Below are 22471 nucleotides of genomic sequence, written 5' to 3'. Positions count from 1 at the left end.
ATTTGGGCAACTTTCCCAATGCCTTTTTTTTCTCTGTGTCGCCACAATCCGCGAGCATGCGAAGCAGCTCTTTGAAGTTGCCTGTATTTGTAGAGGAGGCTGTGCCTGAATCCATGGGACCACTGTCTCTATGTCCACGGAGAGCCACACCTTGCCACCCGCAAAAGAGAACTGTCTCAACAATAGGCTGTAACTTCCTTCGGATCTCTCTTATTTGAATTTGCCTGCCATGGTCCAGCTGATCAACAGCACTGGGCACACATCCTGAGAAGGTTTGAAGAAAACTATCGGCTACCAGATGAGCGTCAGTGTGATACTTAGTGACTTCATGTGCACCGAAGACTTCGAGGGCGTGCTTCCACTTTTGAAATGGACTGGATACGAGGGCCTTAGTGCGCGCATGTTGGCCCTTGCCAATCTCACTTCTGCTAAAAAGGACACACACTCGGCAAAACGCACCCTCTTGAAGCGCTGAGAAGCTAAGCCATCGGTACCTGTCCAGCCAAGCCACGTAAACATTCGTTTCTGCTTAAAATCGTTCATAGACTTAAACATATAGCATGGCGGAGGAATCCAAGGAGAAGCTAGCAGTTGATGTTTTGTGTCATCATCCACTTTTGAGCCATCTGTGTAGAGCCCGATATCAAACTTGCTTCTGCTAACATTTTGAGGGTCATAAAAAGATAAATAATTAAATAAATGATAATCAGGCTGCAGCCCAATAAATCCGACCACCCGGGTGACGCCGCTGGTTGGTGGTGTATGAGAGCACGAAAAATTTCGGGGGGGGCTGAAGCCCCATAAGCCCCCCCCCCCTGGCTACGCCCCTGGAGTCGGCGGAAGTATAAATGTGAGCTGACCTAAGGCTGATAGTAATCCTGAAGCTTGTGTAGATAGAACCATAGGTCTGCAAAAACGTGTGGAGATCACTCAGACTCATTCAAGAAATATATTTTGTGCTTAGGGCTCACTCGGACTCAGATACAGGGACTAAAATTTTTCTCAGCCGGACTCAGTCGGACTCAAGCTCACCAAGATATTACTCACCCGGACACACACAAACTCAGACTCATGGCTCGATCTGAGTCTGAGTGAGTCGGCTCATGAATGAATTTGCCGACCTATTGCGGTGGCCGCTCAGAAGGTTTTCATCAAGTGGCCATCCTAGAACTCGTATTGCTTACAGCTCAAGTTGAGTATCAAAGGAAGAACTGCAAACCTTATTGACTTTCGTGAGAATCTCAACGGACGTTAGAAATTTAACTGCATGGGAACAGATAACATGTTCGATTAAGTTTGAGCGCACACTCAAAAAGTCAATGAGACGATAACTTTGGATTAAGATGCGGTACCTTGGTGAGGTTAGCCCATGCTTACTTTCACGAGTCGAAGCACCACTTCAGTTGACAGCCACCTCTGAAATATTTGTTACAGGATGACACTCGTTACCTTTTTAGAATTCAGTACTTTTTACACTGATGCTGTCTATACCATTGGAGGACATCAGCATTAAAGTGATATTTTGGCAATACAAACAGTTGCAAATGCCATTTCAGGCACGAACAGCTGACAAATGGGAGAAGCAATTTCGTATCAGGTTCTACACTAAAAGCATAATTTATATGGCAGCGCATGACAGTGTTCCATAATAACAAAGGAGGACTCATCTGAAGTACAATGTTTGATGAAGATGTAGTAGTTTACAGGCAAATAATTTGAGAATCATTTGCATTTACAGTTCATCAGGTACGCTAAGAGAAGATTATAACTGCTTAGCCTGAGCTGTTAAAAAATAAAAAAATCTTTTCTGCTTTTCTCACCCAAACCATTACACTACTCAGCTTTCCTGTGGCAGAGTACTGATCGCAACCAGATTGGGTGTTTGATATTGTTACAGACAGGAATGGATGTTTTTTGGCAAGTTATTTTGAGCGTGATTCATAGCAACATCAAACCACAGGGAAGTAACAGCACGCCACTTGTGATGGCAGTTACATAACTTTAAATCAGTCGCTATATCTTAGGTTAAAAGAGGCACTTGTCAGTACTATTGACAAGGTGCAGAACAAAAGTGGTCAAAACCAATAGTCATTATTCATTATTTCACTTTTCATACAGAATTCATAAAGTGATGTTTCTAAAGTGATGCAAGGAATTTTCAGCATGAAAGCACGTTTTAAATACATATTCATTGATAGAATGCGAGACAAAACACATCTCTGTCTGTGTGCTTCCATGTGTAAAATGGCATTTTGTTAAGAAATTGACCAACAATGGCTTTTTAGTGCAAGGTTGAAAGCACACAGATTTTAAAATGGTGCTATCTTCATTATTAACTCTACATGAATACCTCGTAAGCTCGCTGGCTACAATTCGTAAATCACAATATGTGACAAAGTAACTAAAGAAATTCCGTTAATTACTCAATTGTGTATCTATATATTCTACAAGTAATGTCCACCTTTTCAAGCAATTAAATTCAAGAATTGTGCAATCTGCCACAGATAACTAAAATTGCTGCATAGTATAGAGGGAGCCCCAGCTATCTCTAGCCATAGTTTAAAAATATGCCAACACACTCTATGACGACGCGACCAAATTCATGGTGCTGATTGTTGCATGGAGTAAGCACGCTACTTCTTGTGTTCTGCTTGATTGCTCAATTAGGCAAAATTAATTAACCAAATTTTGAAGTAACGAAGCTGATCAAAAGATTTCAATGAGAAAGTCGTAGATCGGTTCGCAAAAATGTCAGATTAGACAGTTTCTAACTTTCAACTTATTAAGTATTAGTGTTTTTCTGCTTATCACAGAAGCCAACGAAATGAAAAAAAAAAGAAATGTGAGCATGTCACCACGTGACATGCCCGCTTGCGCGCCTATGCGCGACGGCATTGCAGTGCTCCCTAAAGTTCCGTATACAAACGGTATGCTTTCCTCATGGCAGTTCATGACAGCGATAAGCAGAAGCAGCGGTTATCAATGGTGCTGCCTCAAGCAACGGGTGCATCATCACACAGCCACCACTATAGTAGTCACTGCCCTGCCGCCTTTTAAGCAGCAGCACACCTGGCGAAATGCTATAGGGTGATTCCACGAGAGATCGAACATGCCTGTCCGGTCGATATTTTTGTTTTGCCTGGGTTTTTTATATGTTATGTGGGCACATTCAAAGTGCATGGAACCGAAAATTTTATTTCCAAGAAATGCTCCCAGCACCAAAAAAATATTTGAAGGTGGCGGCGCGGGCCTCCTGTTTTTGCTCACTGCAATGTTTTCGGATTTCACAGTCGAATTTAACGCGAACTATCAATGATGTGTCTAAAATCCTTTTTTGCTGGTTTTAATATGCATTACTGTGAATTACATCCATGCTTTTTTTATGCCATCCTCCAAAGGAAGAAAATGTGAAAAAATGGCAAACACGGCCGAAATTAAAAAAGCGTGCCAAGTTTGAGGCGCCTTCGCGCCTTTCCTATTTCAAGCAGAAACTTGAAAACAATGTCAAATATAGAGAAGAGCCTTTGCAACATTTATACGGAAGATAATTTTCCTATGGGCAGCACAAAAAAAGCAAAAAATAGTTAAAGTGAGTTTTTAAAAAAAAAGTACATCTTCAAAAAATAAAATAAAAAAAAAACTTCGGTCTCAATTTTGACGACAATTTTTTATCGAAGAGCGCTCATGTCAGCGAACACGTGGTTTTAATATCATATGTCCTCATTTGCTTTGTTTACGAGATATAACTGGACAAAAGGACTCTTGCTCTGTGTGCTCACTTCAGTGCGACTGATCTTGTTATCAGTTTGCATTGTACGTAAATCTGTTTTAATTATTCTGCTGCAGCGAAACCTTGCTCTGGTGGCTTTTCGTCAAGAAAAATGTGTTGTCAGATTTTATTTGTGTCTAGCGTGTGTGAAAGTGGGCTGCTGCCGCCCTCTAAAGGGTGATTTCATGAGAGATCGGACATGCCTGTCCCGTCGATATTTTTTAGTTGCCTGGGTTTTTATATATGTTATGTGGGCACATTGAAAGTGCATGGAACCGAAAATTTTATTTCGAAGAAACGCCCCCAGCGTGCCAATAAAATATTTTAAGGTGTTGGCGCGGGCCTCCTGTTTTTGTTCACTGCAATGTTTTCGAATTTCACGGCCGAATTTAACACTAACTACAGTGAAACCTCGTTAATACGTACCTGCCGGGAACGCGGCATAACTACGCACTAAACGGTAGTACGCATTAAACACCAAGTACAAATTTGCATCTCCTAGCGTACGCCATCGCCGCCAGCAAATAAATAGAGTGCCACAGCAAATATTGCCTAAAGTATCCACCGCAAAGCCTTTTCTTTCTTTTTGCCAAAGTGGTGAAAAGATACTGCCACACTCGCACGACCGCCCGATAGCGCGTAGTGGCGACGCCGAAGAACATTTCGAAACTATTGCAAGGTCCGGGATACGCGGTCAACGCAGTGACCGACGTAGCGACAGAACGGACAGTGTCCGCTTTCCGCGGTATATGTGCGTGCGTCTAACCGCGATCTGCTACTAAACGAAAACTGACACAGTTCCAGTGAGACGCGGTACGGCCGCGTGGCGCCGATCGTCTCCCGGCTAGTTGCGTGCAGTGCGTCGCCTACTCGGCTCACGCCGTCACTACCGGGCCGCTTGCTGTGCCGCACGCGCGCATTTATCGTGGGAATGTTGTTCGTAACCACTTCGCTCCAGATCGTGCACAGATGCGGCGAGTAGCTTGTTCGGTTAACGCAGCGATGACGAGCTTCATGCAAGCGATGCGCACTCCGCGATGCTCTAGCGGTCCTGGCAGCGGACGGAGGCGCGTTGGGTTGTCGCCTAATAAAAGCGTGCAGTATGGTTACAACTGCGCTACGCTTGCTTTATCGTACACGTGCGTTTAGTGTGATAGCGTCAATGCAGCGAGGTTTCTCGGCGCCCGCGACCCGCAACGCTAACTACGCAACAGCGATCTGCTTTCGCTTCTACAAAGCGGTGCGCGCCTGATGACGGCTTAGTAGCGTTTGCTGTCGGGCTGAAGTTCTTCGACGTGGTTGAAGTTCTTCGACCCTACCCGAGCATTTGTGCCATTAATTCAACTTCAGCCTTGAAGACGGCCGCGCACAACGAAGCGGCAGCGATCGGCGGCCCAGCGCGTTCAGGTTGTCGCCTAATAAAAGCGTGCAGTAAGCTTAAAAAGTAGCGCTGCGCCGCACGCGTGCCCGAGCAGATAGCTGAAGATACTTATTGTGATAAGGTTGTCGGCGATAAGTCATGTCGGCGCATTCGTCGGTGGCCGCCACCTCGCCTTCGTTCTTTCCCGATGCTTAACCGCAAAGGTGTCGCCGCAATCGCGCGGAAGTCGGAATCGGGGATCGACTGATCTGCGCACTTCTCAAAAAGGCGGAAGACCTTTGGCGGCACATTCTGGCATCGGGAAGTTGAGCGGCGCAGCAAAATATTATGGCACAAAAAGTTATCGCGGTACGCAGGGTACGCACTAACCGGTAGGCATAGGGCGAACCACTACGGCTTAAACGGTCAGCGAATGCATTGGGCTCTATGGGACTCGGTCGGGGATTCGTCGCAACTACGTTTTAACCGTTAGTACGTTTAAAGCGGGTACGTATTAACGAGGTTTGACTGTATAAATGATGTGTCGAAAATGTTTTTTGTTGGTTTTAATACGCATTACTTTGAATTACATTCATGCTTTTTTACGCCGTCCTCAAAAGGAAAAAAAATGTGAAAAAAATGGCAAACCCAGTCTAAATCAACAAAGTTTGCTGTGTTTGATGTGCCTTGGCGCCTTTCCTATTTCACACAGAAACTTCAAAACTGTGTCAAGTATTGCAAGGAGCCTTTGCAACATTTATGCGGAAGATTGTTTTCCTGCAGACAGCGCAAAAGAAGTAGAAAATAGTTTAAAAAGAGAAATTTTTCAAAAAAGCTCATTTTAAAAAAAATAAAATAAAATAAACTCAGGCCTCAATTTTGACGACATTTTTTTATCGAAGAGCGCTTACGTCAGTGAGAATACTGTGTTAATATTTATGTCCTCATTTGCTTTGTTCACGAGGTTTAACGGGCTAAAATGACCCTTTCTGTGCGTGCTCACTTCAGTACGATTGACGGTTGCCATCAGCTTGCATTGCGTGTAAATCTAGTTTTAATTATTTTCCTGCAGTAAAACTTTGCTCTGGTGTCTTGTCGTCAAGAAAAATGTATTCTCAAACTTTATTTGCATCTAGCGTGTGTGGGGGTGGGCTGCTGCCGCTCTCCAAAGGGCTAACGCATACGCAGTTTGCAGCCTACAACGTCAACTTACCCCACCAGTATTCGCTAATCAGAAGCACGCGACTCACCGCGAGCACATGGTTTAGGTCACTTTGTCAAAACTCTCCTTGCACACCGAATAAAGCATCTGTATGCAGCAAAGGCCAACTTAATCTGTAACTAAACGCCACAATCAGCAGGCGCGCTGTTATGCAGGTGCTTTCTCACTGCCTGCTTGCTTCCCTTCCATTACGTGCATTGTACGCTCTAACCATCTTCCCCATTCGCAGTGATGCTACCGAGGACTTCTGATTTGGAGCAATTTTTGGAGCAGCAAAATTTCCGTTTTGGAGCACTTTGGAGCAGCAAAATTTTCATATTGGAGCACTTTGGAGCAGATAATTTTGCATCTGGGAGCACTTTGGAGCAGCGAATTTTATATCCTGGAGTGCAATACAGAAGCATATTGCATTAACATTCAAGCACCTGAGTATTATTATAGGGCTCTTATGAAGGCTAGAAATATTTCGATTCATTGCAAATCTCATGGGAAAAATCATCTCAGGAGCATAGGCGTGCGCACAGGGGGGCAGGGGGGCGCCCCCCCCTAATCACCTAAGAAGGGGGGGGCGCAAAATCTGCCCCGTACATTGACCCTTGCGATAGCAATTATATGGACACTCTCGGCGGATTTTTTCCGTCGCCGTTGCCGTAATTTTACGTATAAAGTCCAAATTAATGACATCACCACGCGCATTCTAGCCGCGGGTAAAAGCTCGCGAGCGCTGGCGACGAACGCGGCTGAAGCGGAGATTAAACTAGCAGGCCGTCTGTCTCCACCGCACGGACAGCGCATGAGATAACATCTTCCCGCGTGCGGGCGTGCCGTCGATTGCTCATCAAACAGAGAGGAAACGTCCCGCCCGTCTTTCGTAAGGAGCATGAAGGGACACCAGGGGAGCGGAAGGGGGGGGGGGACCGCATCGTTCGAAGGGCGCAGTCGCTTGCGCGCGCGCTATCTCGAGGCATCAGGGGACGGCTCGTAAACTTGCTGTGCTCTCAACGCTTACTTCGCGTTTAGAAAACTCAGAGCAAGAAAACGCTTCGGTTCCTGGAGGGGCCATAATCCCTTAAACCAGCGTTTTTTTGAGTTACGCGAGATCGGATCCAAAAAAGTTAGCTGCTAGTCTTACTTCGTTTCACAATACATTTTTTTGGTATCGCATTCATTGCTTCGCTCTTAAGCGAAACTTAGTTTTTTTTAACCGTTAGCTATTGACCCCCGAAAGCGAGGGGCGGACGTGTAACATGGCGTAGCCGCTTCACTATGGGCCGTCAGCGACGGGCCCGCTACTGACAGCTGCGCATTTGCGGCTGCTCCGACCAGGAGATATGATTTTACTAATGAGATGACATTTTTAAAAAGAGCAAGCAAAAATTTCGAATTGGAACCCTAGCACGTGAGCTCGAAAGGGCAGGGCCTCTTAGGGGGTATTTACCGCAGAGTGATTACAAACTCAGACGTGCTGGCGGAAGGAATTACGAAAAAGCTGTTCTGGATGAAGATCCATGGATAAAGTATATCTGAGGAAAAGTGTCAACGCGTTTCCACCGTTCGCGTGCTCTTGCATAAACGCGAAGCAAGGAAAATTCGATATTGTCCCATATATCTACTGCGAGCGATCCCAGATTTCATTCCGCGATGTCTGGAAACAGAAGTGACAGACATTTTAGCGGCACTCATGTAGTTATTACTGAACATATTGCTTTCCTTACGTGCCATGCGACGCTTGAAACGAGCTATCAGCAGCGTTCCTGGAACAGACGACGTCGGCCGATGAATCGCCGTCGCACTTTCTCGCTACCGAGAGGCCTAGACGTCACGAGCCTCTGCGGAGAACGCGTTTTGCTGTCGAGCCGACTTCCAGAACACAAGCTGCGTCGGCACCGTGCATGGCATCGTGGCTCACTCGGAACGCACGCGCGAGCGCTATTTATTCAGCGGAATAATGCTTGGTCCATGATTGCGACTATCCAAGATCGAGCTCCACATGTTATGACGCGCCGGCGGTGCGATTGCCGGTGATAGACGCCCCCAAACCCGAGACTTTGGCGCAGTTTGGCGCAAATTTCGTCGATATTATCAGAATGGCGCAGTAAATACAATTTGGCGCACTTTGGCGCAGTTGGCGCACGAGTGGAATCACTGCATTCGACGCACACTGTGCCTAAACAACATTTGTAAAAAGTTAGCTCAATCATTTCCGAGCCGTTTGTTTCACTTCCCGCTATCAAATGTTTTCGGCGTCGCAGATAACGTCTTCCTGTATCACCTCGACTTTACCTCAGCGTTTCAGCAGCCAGAAAACGTGCGGTGTGGCATGATTAAGCCATTAAGCCATAAGTGGCCGAAGCTGCCCAATTGATGATGTTTTGTTGGCACTTTACTAAAGTGATTTCCCACGTCGAGAACAGCAGAGGTCATTGGTGGCACCAGACGGAATTATCCTTAGTTTTGACGAGTGTGGCCTACAAATTAATTATTACAGCCCAAAGCGCTTAGACACCCTTGGTCATAAAATGTGAGACCGTGAGCAGTTCTGGAAACTCATTCATGACAGCCGCGCAGATGTGAGATAATGTGCGCGGCGCCGTTCAGCATAAACGTTTCGACTTGCTCTAGGTCTAGCTGTTCACTACACGCAATGCACGCAGCCCATGGCTACGTCCGAGTATTCTGTGCCGATTATTTATGCGTTCACAAAAAGAAGATTGCTGAGAAAAACATTTTTGCAGCGCAAATTTTTTTTCCTTGCTCTTTTTGTTGTTGCCTACCTCCAGAAGCTACTGTCATAGGCTGAGGATTTTCGCGACACCTGCGAGGTCTGCTTGTAGTGCTTTACACTCAAGGAAAACCTGTCTACATCTAACCGCAATGAGGTAGACCAAGCATTTCTTCAGGAAGAAGCGAGTGCTATCTTCAACACGCGCGCCCACCTTTCCTCTGATGATTGTAGGCGAGGTTGTAGGCTGCAAACTGTGTACACGTTAGCCCTTTAGAGGGCGGCAGCAGCCTACTTTCGCACACGCTATACACAAATAAAATCCGAGAACACATTTTTCTTGACGAAAAGCCACCAGAGCAAAGTTTTGCTGCAGCAGAATAATTAAAACTACATTTACGCACAATGCATGCTGATAACAACCATCAGTCGCACTGAAGTGAGCACACACAGCAAGGGTCATTTGGGCCCATTATATCTCATGAACAAAGCAAATGAGGACATATGATATTAAAACCACGTGTTCACTGACATAAGCGCTCTTCGATAAAAAATTGTTGTCAAAATTGAGACCGGAGTTTTTTTATTTTATTTTTTGAAAATGAACTGTTTTGAAAAAGCTCGCTTCTTTAACTATTTTTTTCTTTTTTTGCGCTGCCCATAAGAAAATGATCTTCCGTAGAAATGTTGCAAAGACTCTTTCTATATTTGACACTTTTTTCAAGTTTCTGCTTGAAATAGGAAAGGAGCCAAGGCGCCTCAAACTTGGGACACTTTTTTGATTTCAGCCGTGTTTGCCATTTTTGCACATTTTCTTCTTTTTGAGGATGGCATAAAAAAGCATGGATGTAATTCACAGTAATGCGTATTAAAACCAGCAAAAAAAATTTTCGACACATCATTTATAGTTCGCGTTAAATTCGGCCATGAAATCCGAAAACATTGCAGTGAGCAAAAACAGAAGGCCTGCACCGCCACCTTTAAATATTTTTTTGCCGCGCTGTGAGCGTTTCTTGGAAATAAAATTTTCGGTTCCGTGCACTTTGAATGTGCCCACATAACATATAAAAAACCCAGGCAAAACAAAAATATCGACCGGACAGGCATGTTCGATCTCTCGAAGAATCACCCTATAGTGATTTGCAGCTCTAGAATGCTCACACGGAGGCAAATAAATATGCTATCAGTTTTGATTATAAGCAACCATGCAATCATCAATCCCCAACCCAAAGTTAGACCACCAACCCCTGAAAAAAACCTGAGATCTGCACCTGAACATGTGGCATGTAAGATACCAGAATTAGGCTTTTCCACACTACTAGGTATGCTTGACATAAAGTGGCTGACCCCATACTCCGGCATCATTGAGCTGGCATGCAAATGAATGTGAATGTATAGTAAGAAATAGTCGATAGCAAAAATGCCCCAACCAGCTTGTGCTACCACTACCACTTTGTTTCTATATTTAAGATAGAGGTGTGCGAACAGTGAATTGTAGGACCGAATCGAATACAAATCTAATATAGTGATGACACCGAATTAAATAAAAATAGAATAACGTTCGAATAGTTTTCAAATAGTAAGGCAACCATTTTCAATGCAGCCCTAGAATGGTAAGGTAACTATTTTCAAAACAGCCCAAGAATTCTACAGCATTTTATCTGAAACAAACATTTACAGGCTTTAACAAAGGAACAATACAATTACTGTTTACTGACCAAGAATACCACAATTATTGAACTGAGGCAAGCTCGTATACAGCAGCAACTACAGCCTTCAAAATATTTTGTAAATGCAGGCGGAAATACAGCAGTGACTACAGTATTCAAGGCGGTACTTTATCAACAGGTTTTAGATAAAGCTGCTGCATAAATATTAAGCAACTTTCATGATTTAACAGCACCATGATGAAGACAGTGGATTGATGACACTGGAGTTTTAAGCACAAACGCATTCATACTGTGATCAACATAGCATCAATATTCTCACAAGTACATGGGCTGCATGCATATGGGTAATTCGATGATGAAAACAAGAAAAGTTACCTTTTGCTACTCTAACGTCTCATTTCTTCGAGCATTTTCCATTGTTGCCGATCATTAGAAAAATATTCGACAAATCTTCGGTATTTCGAATATGCCCCATTCGATTCGAGTACTGAATCGAATAGAACATTATTTGATTTGTTATTTTAAAATTTCAAATATTTGCACAGCCCTAATTTAAGATGACATACAAAATGCTGAGAAAATCAGACTGGACCTAATGGGAAGAGAGGGTGATTATCAGAAAAGCACCAGCAACTGCACTGTCTAGTGCACGGCTTGCATTTGAACATCATTTAGTAATGGGGCGCCATGACAGAAACATCACCGAGATACAAAAGAAAATGAAAAAAAAAAATGCTTCGCAGAATTTCATGTGCCCACATTCTTTTTCTCCTTAATTTTCCACCATTAAGGGGAGATGCTACTCGAAAAATGCAAGTTTTTTTCAAAATTACGTATTTTTTTGTTTTTATTTGTTTTGTCAAGTTTAGTTTCTCTACTTTCATGTAAAAAAAAATCATGATTGTATTTAAACTGGAAATCGGCTGAAATCACTATTATTATTATTATTTAAAATAATAATAAAAACTCAAAAGAGCTCATTGTCTAGAGTCCCCTGGAAAACACCACCTGGCTGCTTGACACTGCATTTCACATGAGGAGTTCACCAAAGCCACATGTTCAAAATAACCATGATTTGCAAGCTCTCATGATGGAAGAAATAATTTTAAAAAGCATATCTTTGCCACATGAATGAGCTTTCATTTCTACCTTTAAAATGCATTTTTCTCAAGATGCAATTTTGGGCAACTTCTTAAGTTTGGACATCGCGTTTTTGGTACTTCTGATGGCCAGATCAGAACAAAATTTTCCCCACAGATTCCTTAACATGTGAAGACCGCAATTATCTCCTTCAAAACCTGATATCCCTTATATAATTATTACGGTAAGCAATTAGTATTGGCTGAGCATTTTAAGACTTCTCATATTATAATTTTTCTTGTTCATTAATATGTCTTATACACACTTTCTGCTTAGTTATTTTCATTCTACAGTTAAGGTGGAGCAATATGAGCCATTAATGGCTCTAGACCATAAAAGTTTAGTGACAGAAAAAGTGTGCACAAAAAGAGCTATATTTTACACATTGTCATGGTACAAAATGAAAACTATGCAACTTACTATAAAACTGATTACATATTTAATATCAGCATAAAAAACTATGTGAACAGCTAAAATTTTATTGCCCTAGGCTACAGATTAAAGAAACTTTTTTTTCGAGTAGCATCTCCCCTTAACAACTTATTCGGTGTGCAAACAAAACTTTTGTTCCCACAGCTCTGTATGTGTGCACTAAGCATTCTTTTCTTAATAGTAATTGTTGGGGTTTTGCATCACAAAACCACGATATGATTATGAGGGGCACCGTAGTGGAGGGCTCCGGGAATTTCGACAACCTGGGGTTCTTAAAGGGACACTAAAGACAAATAACAATTTATGTCAGAGTAAAAGTTCAATATGTGAGAACATCTAAAACATCAGTATTATTAACAGCAGTGCTCTACTAATCAAGAAATTAAGGTAAATGTAGGACACGATATGCGCCACGAGCGAGACATTTTGAAAATGATCCCGATGACGTCAAGAGTTCTGAGTACAATTAACCACTAGTAAACAAACTAGTTGCAATAAAAAAAAGAACCTTCCGTGCATCAGAAGATGTAATGAAATGCTGCTTGTTCGTTTCTGTTTGATTCATGGAAAAATCCTCTTGGCGTTACCATGGGGAATGGCGCGAATGGTTCAAAAGTTTTGTCTTCGCCAAGCTGCGCTTTGCTCACGTGGTCGTGTCTCAGTCGTAGTTTTGGTATCGCTACTGCTGCGTGTGCTTGGCTCTCGCTATTTTCGCACTGTTGACACTCTACTTCTGCTGCTGACCAAGCTAAGCTCCGTCACAGTGAACTATGCAGTTTCGGAGTGGCCCGTGGCTGCGTCTTGACCAGGTTGATGGCTGCTGTTGCGCAAGAAACCGTAGCGTCAGCAGCCGGGCAGTAAAGGCGGGCAACATTGGCAGGCAGGTGATCTGAAGTGCGCTACCGCTGTGCAGACCACTAAAACGCTATTTTCTTTCAAAATAAGCATTTCCTTTGCACGAAACAAGCACTACAAGGTTTCTGGAACGCTATTTCAACAATCAACGTCGACTTAATATTTTCGTTTGTGTCCCTTTAACGTGCACCTAAATCTAAGTACACGGGCCTCTAGCATTTTGCCTCCATCGAAATGTGGCCACCGTGGCTGGGATTCGATCCTGCGACCTTCAGGTCAGCAATGCATTCTTTTTTTCACTAGAATTTGAAAAAGTGAAACAATATAAAATTTATAAATCATGGTGTCATTTTGGTTAATGTTATGGTGCCCATATTTATATCCTCAAGTTAAAGGAGAAATTTAGACAGTTATGAGCGTCATTAGCAAAATAACATTAATATCAATAATTGAAAGCACACAGATTTGGCTAAAGCCAATGAACCGTTTAAAGTCTGTACTCAATGCTATTTCTCTGAGCGAAGAAATTTTCATTAAGAGATTTCACATTTGAAGGAAAGCGAAGCTGATGTGATGCCACTACTGCTGCCCATTCTGGGCCACTGGGTATGTTTGACTTGTTATGTCACCATTCTCGATGAATCCTCCAGAAATGTTATGTGTCAGAGTGACACAAATGCTATAAAACTCTCAAATGTACACCCAGAAAGAAAAGTTTATGGGTAAAAAGCTGAATTTCCACTTGGCCAGTTTCAACCTGTAGCATCATGCATTAAAAGAGCTGAAATTCCCGTTTGCTGTGGTGCCCATGTCCCATAAACCTTCATTGCCAGGTGTACATTTTCAGGTGTGTGCCATACTTCTTTATGCATGCACCTCTTATCATCATCACTTCCTCAGCAAGCATCACACATCTTCTTTGGCATCGTGACATTGCTGTGTTGACATCTCACAGTGTACAACTACCTGAACTGGCGTTTGCATTTTGGCATACCTAGTGAACAATGTAGTGCAGTAGCGAATACACTCCAACTCCGCTACAACGAATAACGAAATTTTCACATCAACATAGTATTTCTTATTCCTCGTCAGCTTGCCACAGAAGCCAATGCGTTAAAGTTCTTGCCACGACGAACCGTTTTTCGGGCTGGTTTTCGCTTCAACGAAACTTTTGCTCAGTGGAGCTTGGCCTGAAAATTCGTTTTATGACAATTCGAGCTTATCGTCAACCGTGCAACTTTTTCGCAGATTCATGATGCTTTGTTTCACCGAAAATGTGCACCCATTGCACCACTCTTAAACAAACTCATAGGAGAGCAACACTGTTTGGGGGTGATGACTGGTCGCCTTGAGACAAGGTGCAGGCCTGCTTCGCCAAGCCACAGAAAACTGCCTTGCGCATGCCGGCTTTAAGCCCGACGCTGAAGTGGCAGCCGGCGTGTCAATGGATGACAAAGATGGCGACCACTGCAGATTGGAACCACCTTCCACAGAAGCTACTGCAGCCTTTCGGGACACCGGAAATGCGCCAATGGACATGAGCATGGACGAATAGATCGCCACTAACGTGGACCATGGTGGTAGAATAGGAGAGGTAGTGCAGCTTCGCCAATGTGCCGCACATTGCACAAAAGTGCTCCAGTTGCCGCCACTTCTCCACAAGGTGGCAGCAGGCACACTAAGGGCCGATTTCTGCCGTACCTGAAAGCACATAGCTGGCGGGCGTCGCAAGCATTTAAACTGTATTTTCATGTCTCTGATTTATGAAAAAGAGCTTCGCGGTGCAGTGCCATTCACCAGAGAGGTCTTGAATAACACTAAGATTTACCATCGCTTAGAACGGACTTTTCGCACGGATTTACGCTTGCAGCGCAAATCCAGATGTATTTGTTTATCTCTTTATTTTGCTGGATACAGACTGATTCCGTGAATTATGTGGCTAATGGATCACTGCCAAATGAATCACATCTGATATTAACTTTTTTATATGTTCATGCTAAAGTACACCTGTTTCTTCTTATTAGATTATTTAAAAAACCATTTATTAGAATGTACAATACAAAAACAGTAGTTACCGTCTTCCTAACGACTGCCGGCGTATAAAACACACACACACACGTGTGTGTGTGTGTGCTTTTGTGTGTTATTGTTGCTATTATTATCGATGAGAAACTTTGTGTCAAGAAATCGATCGTCCATGCATGTTCCTAAAAGTGGAAAGACAAGCTTAATCAAAAAGCAAAGTTTATTGATGCCTTTTGCAACATCGTGATATTCCTTGTCGATCGGCTTCGCCGTGCGCGATCTATCTGCAGTGTGCATGGAACGTGCACTGTACTTACTGTGGGTTTCACACCGTTTCTGTTTGCTGATACTCAGAGTCACCGTGAGTGCTTCGCAAGGAAAGGTGTAAGAGATTTCGTATGGGTTGATTTACTTTCCTGCACTCAAATGCACTATCATGGTGTACTTAATTATTTGTACACTGCGGCCATGAAAGATTATTCACTTTCTAGTATAGATTAATTGTATTCGTGGGTAATTGCCAGTAAGATTCTTTTTTTTCCTTTTATTTTGCACATTTTCCTTCAGTTCTTGGAAAGCTGAACAATAACTAAACAATCGGCAACTGTGCAACAGTTAGTGAAATTTAATGAAAGAAAAGCCAAATATTTTTTTTTACTCTGTACACTCGCCGGTATTAATTTTCAAGCTACCAAAAAAATTAAAAATACATGCGCCTCCCTTGTGATCGGCGCTACGTTTTAATCTTGTTGAGAATACCCGCGCCAATTAGTAAATTTTAATCTCCATAGAGCCTGGTACAGTTACTTTTGTGGGTGAAGCTGGCAGACAGCCACTACAAGCTATTAAAACACAATTTAAAGCCAGACAACATTTTAAAGCCAGAAAAAATAGCTACAGTAACTGGCCTTTACAGCACAGTAAAAGCTGGCAATGCACATCTTTTGGCCCACAAACTCATTGCAAACCTAGCGGCAGCTGCGAGCAACTCGAGCGGTTCGGCGACGCACTCATTTAGCCACCTCTCTTATTCTACCACCGTGACGTGGATGTTATCGCTAATGAAGAGCTAACTGACGAGGCAATAATTGAAAAGGTTCGCCATGACGATGAGAGTGACGCACAAGACGCATCGGCACTGCCTTCTTCACTGGATGTGATCGACGCATTTGATGTCATTCACAATTTCACTAGCGGCCACAATGACATCGCGACACAGCTGCTGACCAAGTACAAGCGTCAAACCATGGCGGCAAACAAACAGACTTTTTTCGAAAATAAATCATGTTTGTCAAGTGTGTAGTCAAATGTGTTCAAATGTGTAGTCAATGTTTGTGTAGTCAAATGTGGTGTAGTCAATGACAGTGTTCAAATGTGTAGTCAAATGTGTGTATTCAAATGTGACAGTGTTATTTAATGCAATATCATTAAGGAGTCCGTGTCAAAGAAAGTCCGGTGCTGCCGTCGGTGGCTTTATCAGTGAGCGAAAAATCTTGATGGACGCAAAGAATAAAAATCCCTATTCAAGCCAGAATCAAACGCAGGCATTCTGTGTAGTCAAGTATTCTACCACAGAGCCACACCAGTGCTTGAGACTGTTTAGGAGAAAGAACCTATACAGGCATCATGTCGCGGCAACATCAACTGTAGTGGCAGTGTTGGCTATCCACTTTTATAACAATGTAATAAACATTAAATATGCACTGTTATGACTCAGCAAGCTATAGTCAAGCATTGCTCAACACCGGGAGAATATGTAAACAATTGCTAGTTATGAGATGCACATCACTGCAACGCAGCGTGCACTTCGTTCCGATAAAACTTACATCTGTATACTACCGTCAGTGGTAACGTTTAGAGCTATGCGAATAACAAAATTTTGGGTGCGAAACGAATTCCAATATTGAAGTGTGAGTGCGAATCGAATCGAATATTTCTCGAATATTTTCCTAATACTTCGAAACGAAATTGCAGAAAAAAAGTTAGAGAGGATTCCTAAGCATATTCTTATGAGATAGCAACATGAAAGTGTTTCTTTTCACTAGGTTGATGAAGCATTGGCGGGGTGGTGTTTCATAGTTGTATTATCAAGAATGAGGCAATGTAGAGGCCGAATTGTATTTATGTGCATGATTTGGTGCAACCAAAGTGTTGCCGACAACACTTTACACGTTATAGGCAAAGATGCCATTTCCTCAGCCTCTCCCCCTCTGATGCCCAATTGATGTGGCGGACAAGGGTCTGCTCCCTTGAAGTCCGGAGTTCCAAATCTGCCTCGTAGACATCGATAAACAAGAACATCCGAAATTTGGGATGCTAAAAAGTTTCGGCTTCCAATCTTTCGGACTTCGTGCCAAAATTTCAGGTCCAAAACAGCATTAATTGAGCCCCCACCTCTGCCACATCTTTCATCTCCATGTTGGAACCAGCGTTTTCTTGAGTTACTACATTTGCGACCGTAGCAGAGCTTGAAAGGCAGCTTTGCCGCAATACCGGGGTGTGATGAGGTGAAGCATATTGAAAATCTAGGGACCACTTCCAATCAGACGTGTCTTGGCAATGTTCGACCGTAACAAAGCTTGAAAGGCAGCACTGCCGCAATACGAGGGTGTAATGAGGTGAAGCATTTTGAAAAATCTGAAGGGGTCACTTTCAATCGGACGTTGACTGTATTTGTTTTTGGGAAGTTCGAATAGTTCAAATAGTAAAATGCCAGTGCGAATCGAATCAAATAGCAAACACTATCCGAAAAATATTCGAAATTTCGAATATTCGCACACCCCCTAGTAATGTTACGTCGGACCATAAACTATCCTTTAAGCAACGGTTTGGTTGACGTGCCTGGTAAGCCCACAATCTGCCCACAACTACTCAATTTATACAATAACAATGGTGCGCCTCGTAACACTTGGCTCAAAGTAAAAAAAAAAAAGATAAGGCAGCATTGGTAGCTACTCACTGACTGCTTCACGTGAAATCGATTCCCACAATGCACGGGATCTGCCAGAATTTCTCAACCACACATTAAAACAACCATTTAATTACTAGTCCTCTGCCATGGCAGCACTGCATAGGGGCGCCGATAAAGGTGTACAGGGCACGAGTGCCAAGCCAGATATGAGGTGCCCTCTAGGATGTAGATAAATAGGGTGCGTTGTGAAAAAACGGGGGTCGCTTCTGCTGGGGACTTCGAGCGTGCGTATTGATTCCGCGGCCCTCGGCCTGCATCCTCAACCGCCTCGGCTCGAACCCGCCCACCCACAACAGGCAAACCCACTAACCAGGATTTGAATAACTACAGTAGAACCTCGTTGATACGTTCCCGCTCAGTACAATTTCCCGGCTCCTATGCTCGCAATCGCGAAAATTAAAAATAATCCAATACAACTGTGCCATTACGAGTGGCGGTGAATATACCGCCGCATGTCTCAAGTTAAGAAAGAACGCAAACTGATCAGCGTGAGTGTGAGACATTGTATACGATAGCCATGAGCAGCTGTTGCTTTCGGGGATGCTTATCACTTTCGCGAGATTTTGCATGTCGTGTGTACCAAGATTGTTATGTGCACTGCATGGAGTTGAGCTTGTTAAGCTTTATGCGGGGCGACAGTTTTCTTCACGGACAGGGCGAGTCACGAACATATGTGATCGTATACCTAATGCATATGCTCCAGAATATCACTTCCCCGTTCTTCGGCAAACCTAGCCTCATATTTCCAAGCGGCAATGCAGAAAGAACCGACGCTCATGCAGCGCAAAGTTTCGTCTGCTGACAAGGCGGTAGCGTTTCTTTACGTTTACGCTGGTTGTCCCGGGGTTCGATTTTGCAATATTCGGGTTGTCTCGGGATTTCAACACACGTAACCACGACGTTATGTCCGGTCAGTACCGAAACTAGCTGGCTGACCTCTGACTGCCAGCAAGATGCCAGGAGTTGGAAAATCGAAGAGTCCCTCCATGTTTTTTGAGAAATAAATGTTTTTTCGCCCTTGCACCTCAATATGGGCTTGTCAGCCTCAGTTTTCACTGGATTCAGATCGCACGTTTTCCCAGATCATACGTTTATTTTCCACGTTTTTTTTTTTTGGAAACATATCAACTAGGGATGGGCGAATACAGTAAAACCTCGGTGATACGAATCTCGCGGGGTCACCACAAATATTTGTATCATCGAAAATTCGTATCACCAGAAAACATGGAAAATTAGTATGTGACAAAATAATGTTGGCATACATTTTGATTTAGTGTTTCTCAGGGCCGCAGCGACGCCATCAACAGCTCTGAATGATTGCCAGTAAACTTTTTGGACGTCAATGATCATACTTGTATTCGTAAACATACGGTGCGTGCGTGCATGTGTAATTAATGAACGAGATGTGTTGTGATGCGTGACCGCTAGTAGCCCCTGCCTAATCGTACTACGCTTTTCTGCATGACATTACAGTAGTGCGGCGAAAGTGATTTAGGAAGCGCTTTGCACGCGATAAATGAAGGCCAGAAAATTTTAGAATCGCTGTCCTTTGTTGCTGTTATTTTCTTATCGCGGTGGTGTTGGGGTGCTTTTCGGAAGATTTACGGCCATGCCCGCACATTCAGGAGGTTTGCTCAAAATTCGGGAGTCTCCCGTGCAAATCGGAGAGTTCGCAGGTGTGCGCGTACGTTGCGAGGCCTAGCTCCTTCGCCAAGACCGTCCGCTTCGTCTCCTGGGGTCTTCCACCTCTCATTGGACTTCATGATGGACCCGCAGCCCAAGTTTCAGTCTTGTTTCACAGAACGTCTGATTGCGAGGACATGGCTTGCATTGACGTTGCAGGCACGTGTTAACGCAGTACAAAGGCGCTGCTGCCTCGAGCACAGCAGCACGCGTGAAAGCGTTGAAAAAAAAAAAGAAACGCGACGTCAAAGCCATCTGTAATCTAAACGCGAAGGCGCATAACGGCCTCCAAGATTCGGGCGCACAACCTCGGAAGCAAGACGTACCGTTGATGGTCGCGCAGCGCGCATGCCTGCGCCCGCGCAGGACTGCCGCGTCTTCCGAGACAGCGCGGGCAGTATCTGTTCGTACCTGTGCACATGCGTACGTTCGTAACAAACGTCGCGAGTTGAAAGTCGGTTCGCAACAACCGCACTCCAATACATTGCAGGCTAATGGGACTTGGCCGGGACCACAGAAAAATTCGTATGACCCCGAAATTCGTACGAGCCGTGATCGTATCACCGAGATTTTACTGTAGTGAATTTGAGGTTTGAAGCGAATCCGAAGCGAATAGTGATTTGGTCGAACAATTTCGAATCGAATAGTTCGAATAGTATTTACCACATATTATTAAGAAAAATGAGCATTTTTGTCATGACCCTTGCACAATATTTTTAAGGATTGGAACTAGGTATGAGTGAATGTCCCTTTTTTGGTTTAAAATGAAGTGGAAGCAGCCTTGAATAGTATCAAGATTTGAATAGGGTGCAAGTTATAAGCGGACGTTACAATTTAAAAATGACTACACTTAGCACATATAAGCCCATATAACATGCTTTTAAACTTTAAAAAATATGTACATTTAACCTCGAAGTGTGGCTTCGCGGCAGTGCAGATTTCCCCTGGATGGGTTGTTTCACGACACAGCAACCAGATGCCGCAGTGAAACCACCTTTACAGGGGGTTATGTGCGGTCAAATGTATACACATATTCGTTCATTTCGAATACTTCAAAATTTCGAATACTGTAATATTCGTTCGAATATTCGAAATGCCCGAATATTTGCCCATCCCTAATATCAACGAGGTTCTACTGTATCCAGTGGCAAAATTTCAGTACATTCTATTCCCATTCCGAAAATTGATGCAAAAAGAGCATCAAAAGTGCTTTCCACACAATGCCTCTTGTTTGGTTCCTTTATGAAAACATACAACCAGTGTGCCCTTCGCATTGCGAAGCCCATCTGTTGGCGACCAACCACTGCATGTGGTCGCTTGCCTACAGCACTCTCACATCATAACAAGGGCCTGCAGAGGAGTGGCAGGCATAGGAAAGAGCGTAATATCCCAAGCATTAGAAAAACATACTCTTCGCACACTACATGGAAGAGACAGCTGTTGCTTTCAGTTGCTGCCCTGAAAACAACCCGTCACACAGGCCTTCCAAACACGCAGCTGTCAGCAAAATTGGCAAGTAGCTTTTGGAGACGTCTTTACCCACCATGTGTTGGCTACACCTGCTACATTAACTACAGAACTTGGCCATGCCATTTACACCTGTGTGTTCTGAACACAGAATGTGCTTACTTGTCAAGCTCAAGGAGTAGTACAGGACCTAACTACCATCCCTACAGCGACATCGTTATCGCTTCAATGACAAGCACTACGTACGTGCCTGTAACAAATTCAGTCAATGTGAAATTTCCTAGGAGCTTACATAATCACATCGGGAGCTTGGCGCACCAGAAATGCAGTGCTGGCGACAATTGCGAACCAACTACTTATACATAAATGAAGTACCGTATTTACTTGATTGTAACACGACCATGATTGTAACGCGAGGGGTGACTTTTCATTGCGTCCAGGAAGAAAAAAATATGGTTATTTCAGTATTCGATTGTAACGCGAGGGTAGACTTTAGGTAGCGAAAATATGGAAAAAAACTCTCGTTACATTCGAGTAAATACAGTAACTCTGAATCAACAGAAACTTTGCCTGAATACACTTTCCCACAATGTGATGGGGCACTCACTTGGAGCAGTGATAAATGATGAGCTTAGCAAGCTCGTGGATACGTGGGTATGGCCTAGGGTTCTGCATCAGTTGTTCAAGCATCTCAAGACCACCTTCTTCTCGCACCAGGGGGCAGTACTTGCCAGCTGCAAAGCAAATGAAATGCAGTTAAAGTAAAACATCATGGCTTGCAGAGAGCCCTTACATTCAAAACATGTCAAGGAGTTAATTTTTCTGCATGATAATTTGTAATGACTGGATTACCAGAAGTCTCTTCAGTGTACTGTAGCCTAGCAAAATGAAGTTTTCTTAACTTATTTTAAAAGATTTTTCAGCAGCTTTTTAACACTGCACACATATTCGATATAAGATTTCACAATCAAAGACAGTTTTTTTGCCTCATTTGTATTCGATTCTAAATTTTTAGTATTCCCACACCCCTAGTAACCACCTGTAAAAAATGCAAAGCACACTTTCAACGGCACTAAGCCAGATGCGCTGTAATTCAGAAATGTGAACGCAGCGATAAAAGCGATAGCTGTGAATTTGATGTGTGATAAAAAGGAG

General features: G+C 43.5%; 1 protein-coding gene across 2 annotated transcripts in view; it reads right to left on the bottom strand.

Moving 5' to 3' along the window:
- Positions 1-22471, bottom strand: part of LOC119390183 (protein zer-1 homolog) — a 138310-nt gene that overhangs the window by 22295 nt on the left and 93544 nt on the right. The window contains exons 15-16 of one of the 2 annotated variants that reach the window (XM_037657753.2): positions 21924-22050; positions 1353-1416 (exon numbers count right to left, since the gene is read on the bottom strand). In XM_037657753.2, the coding sequence (XP_037513681.1) occupies positions 1380-1416; positions 21924-22050 (164 nt within the window). In that variant the 3' untranslated portion in view covers positions 1353-1379. The remainder of the gene's footprint in view (positions 1-1352; positions 1417-21923; positions 22051-22471) is intronic. The other variant, XM_037657744.2, reaches the window with a different exon arrangement.

This window comes from Rhipicephalus sanguineus, chromosome 1 (genome assembly GCF_013339695.2).
Source record: "Rhipicephalus sanguineus isolate Rsan-2018 chromosome 1, BIME_Rsan_1.4, whole genome shotgun sequence".
NCBI lineage: Eukaryota > Metazoa > Arthropoda > Arachnida > Ixodida > Ixodidae > Rhipicephalus > Rhipicephalus sanguineus.
Note: the sequence above shows the minus strand (reverse complement) of the source record. Positions and strands in the feature narration are given on the sequence as shown.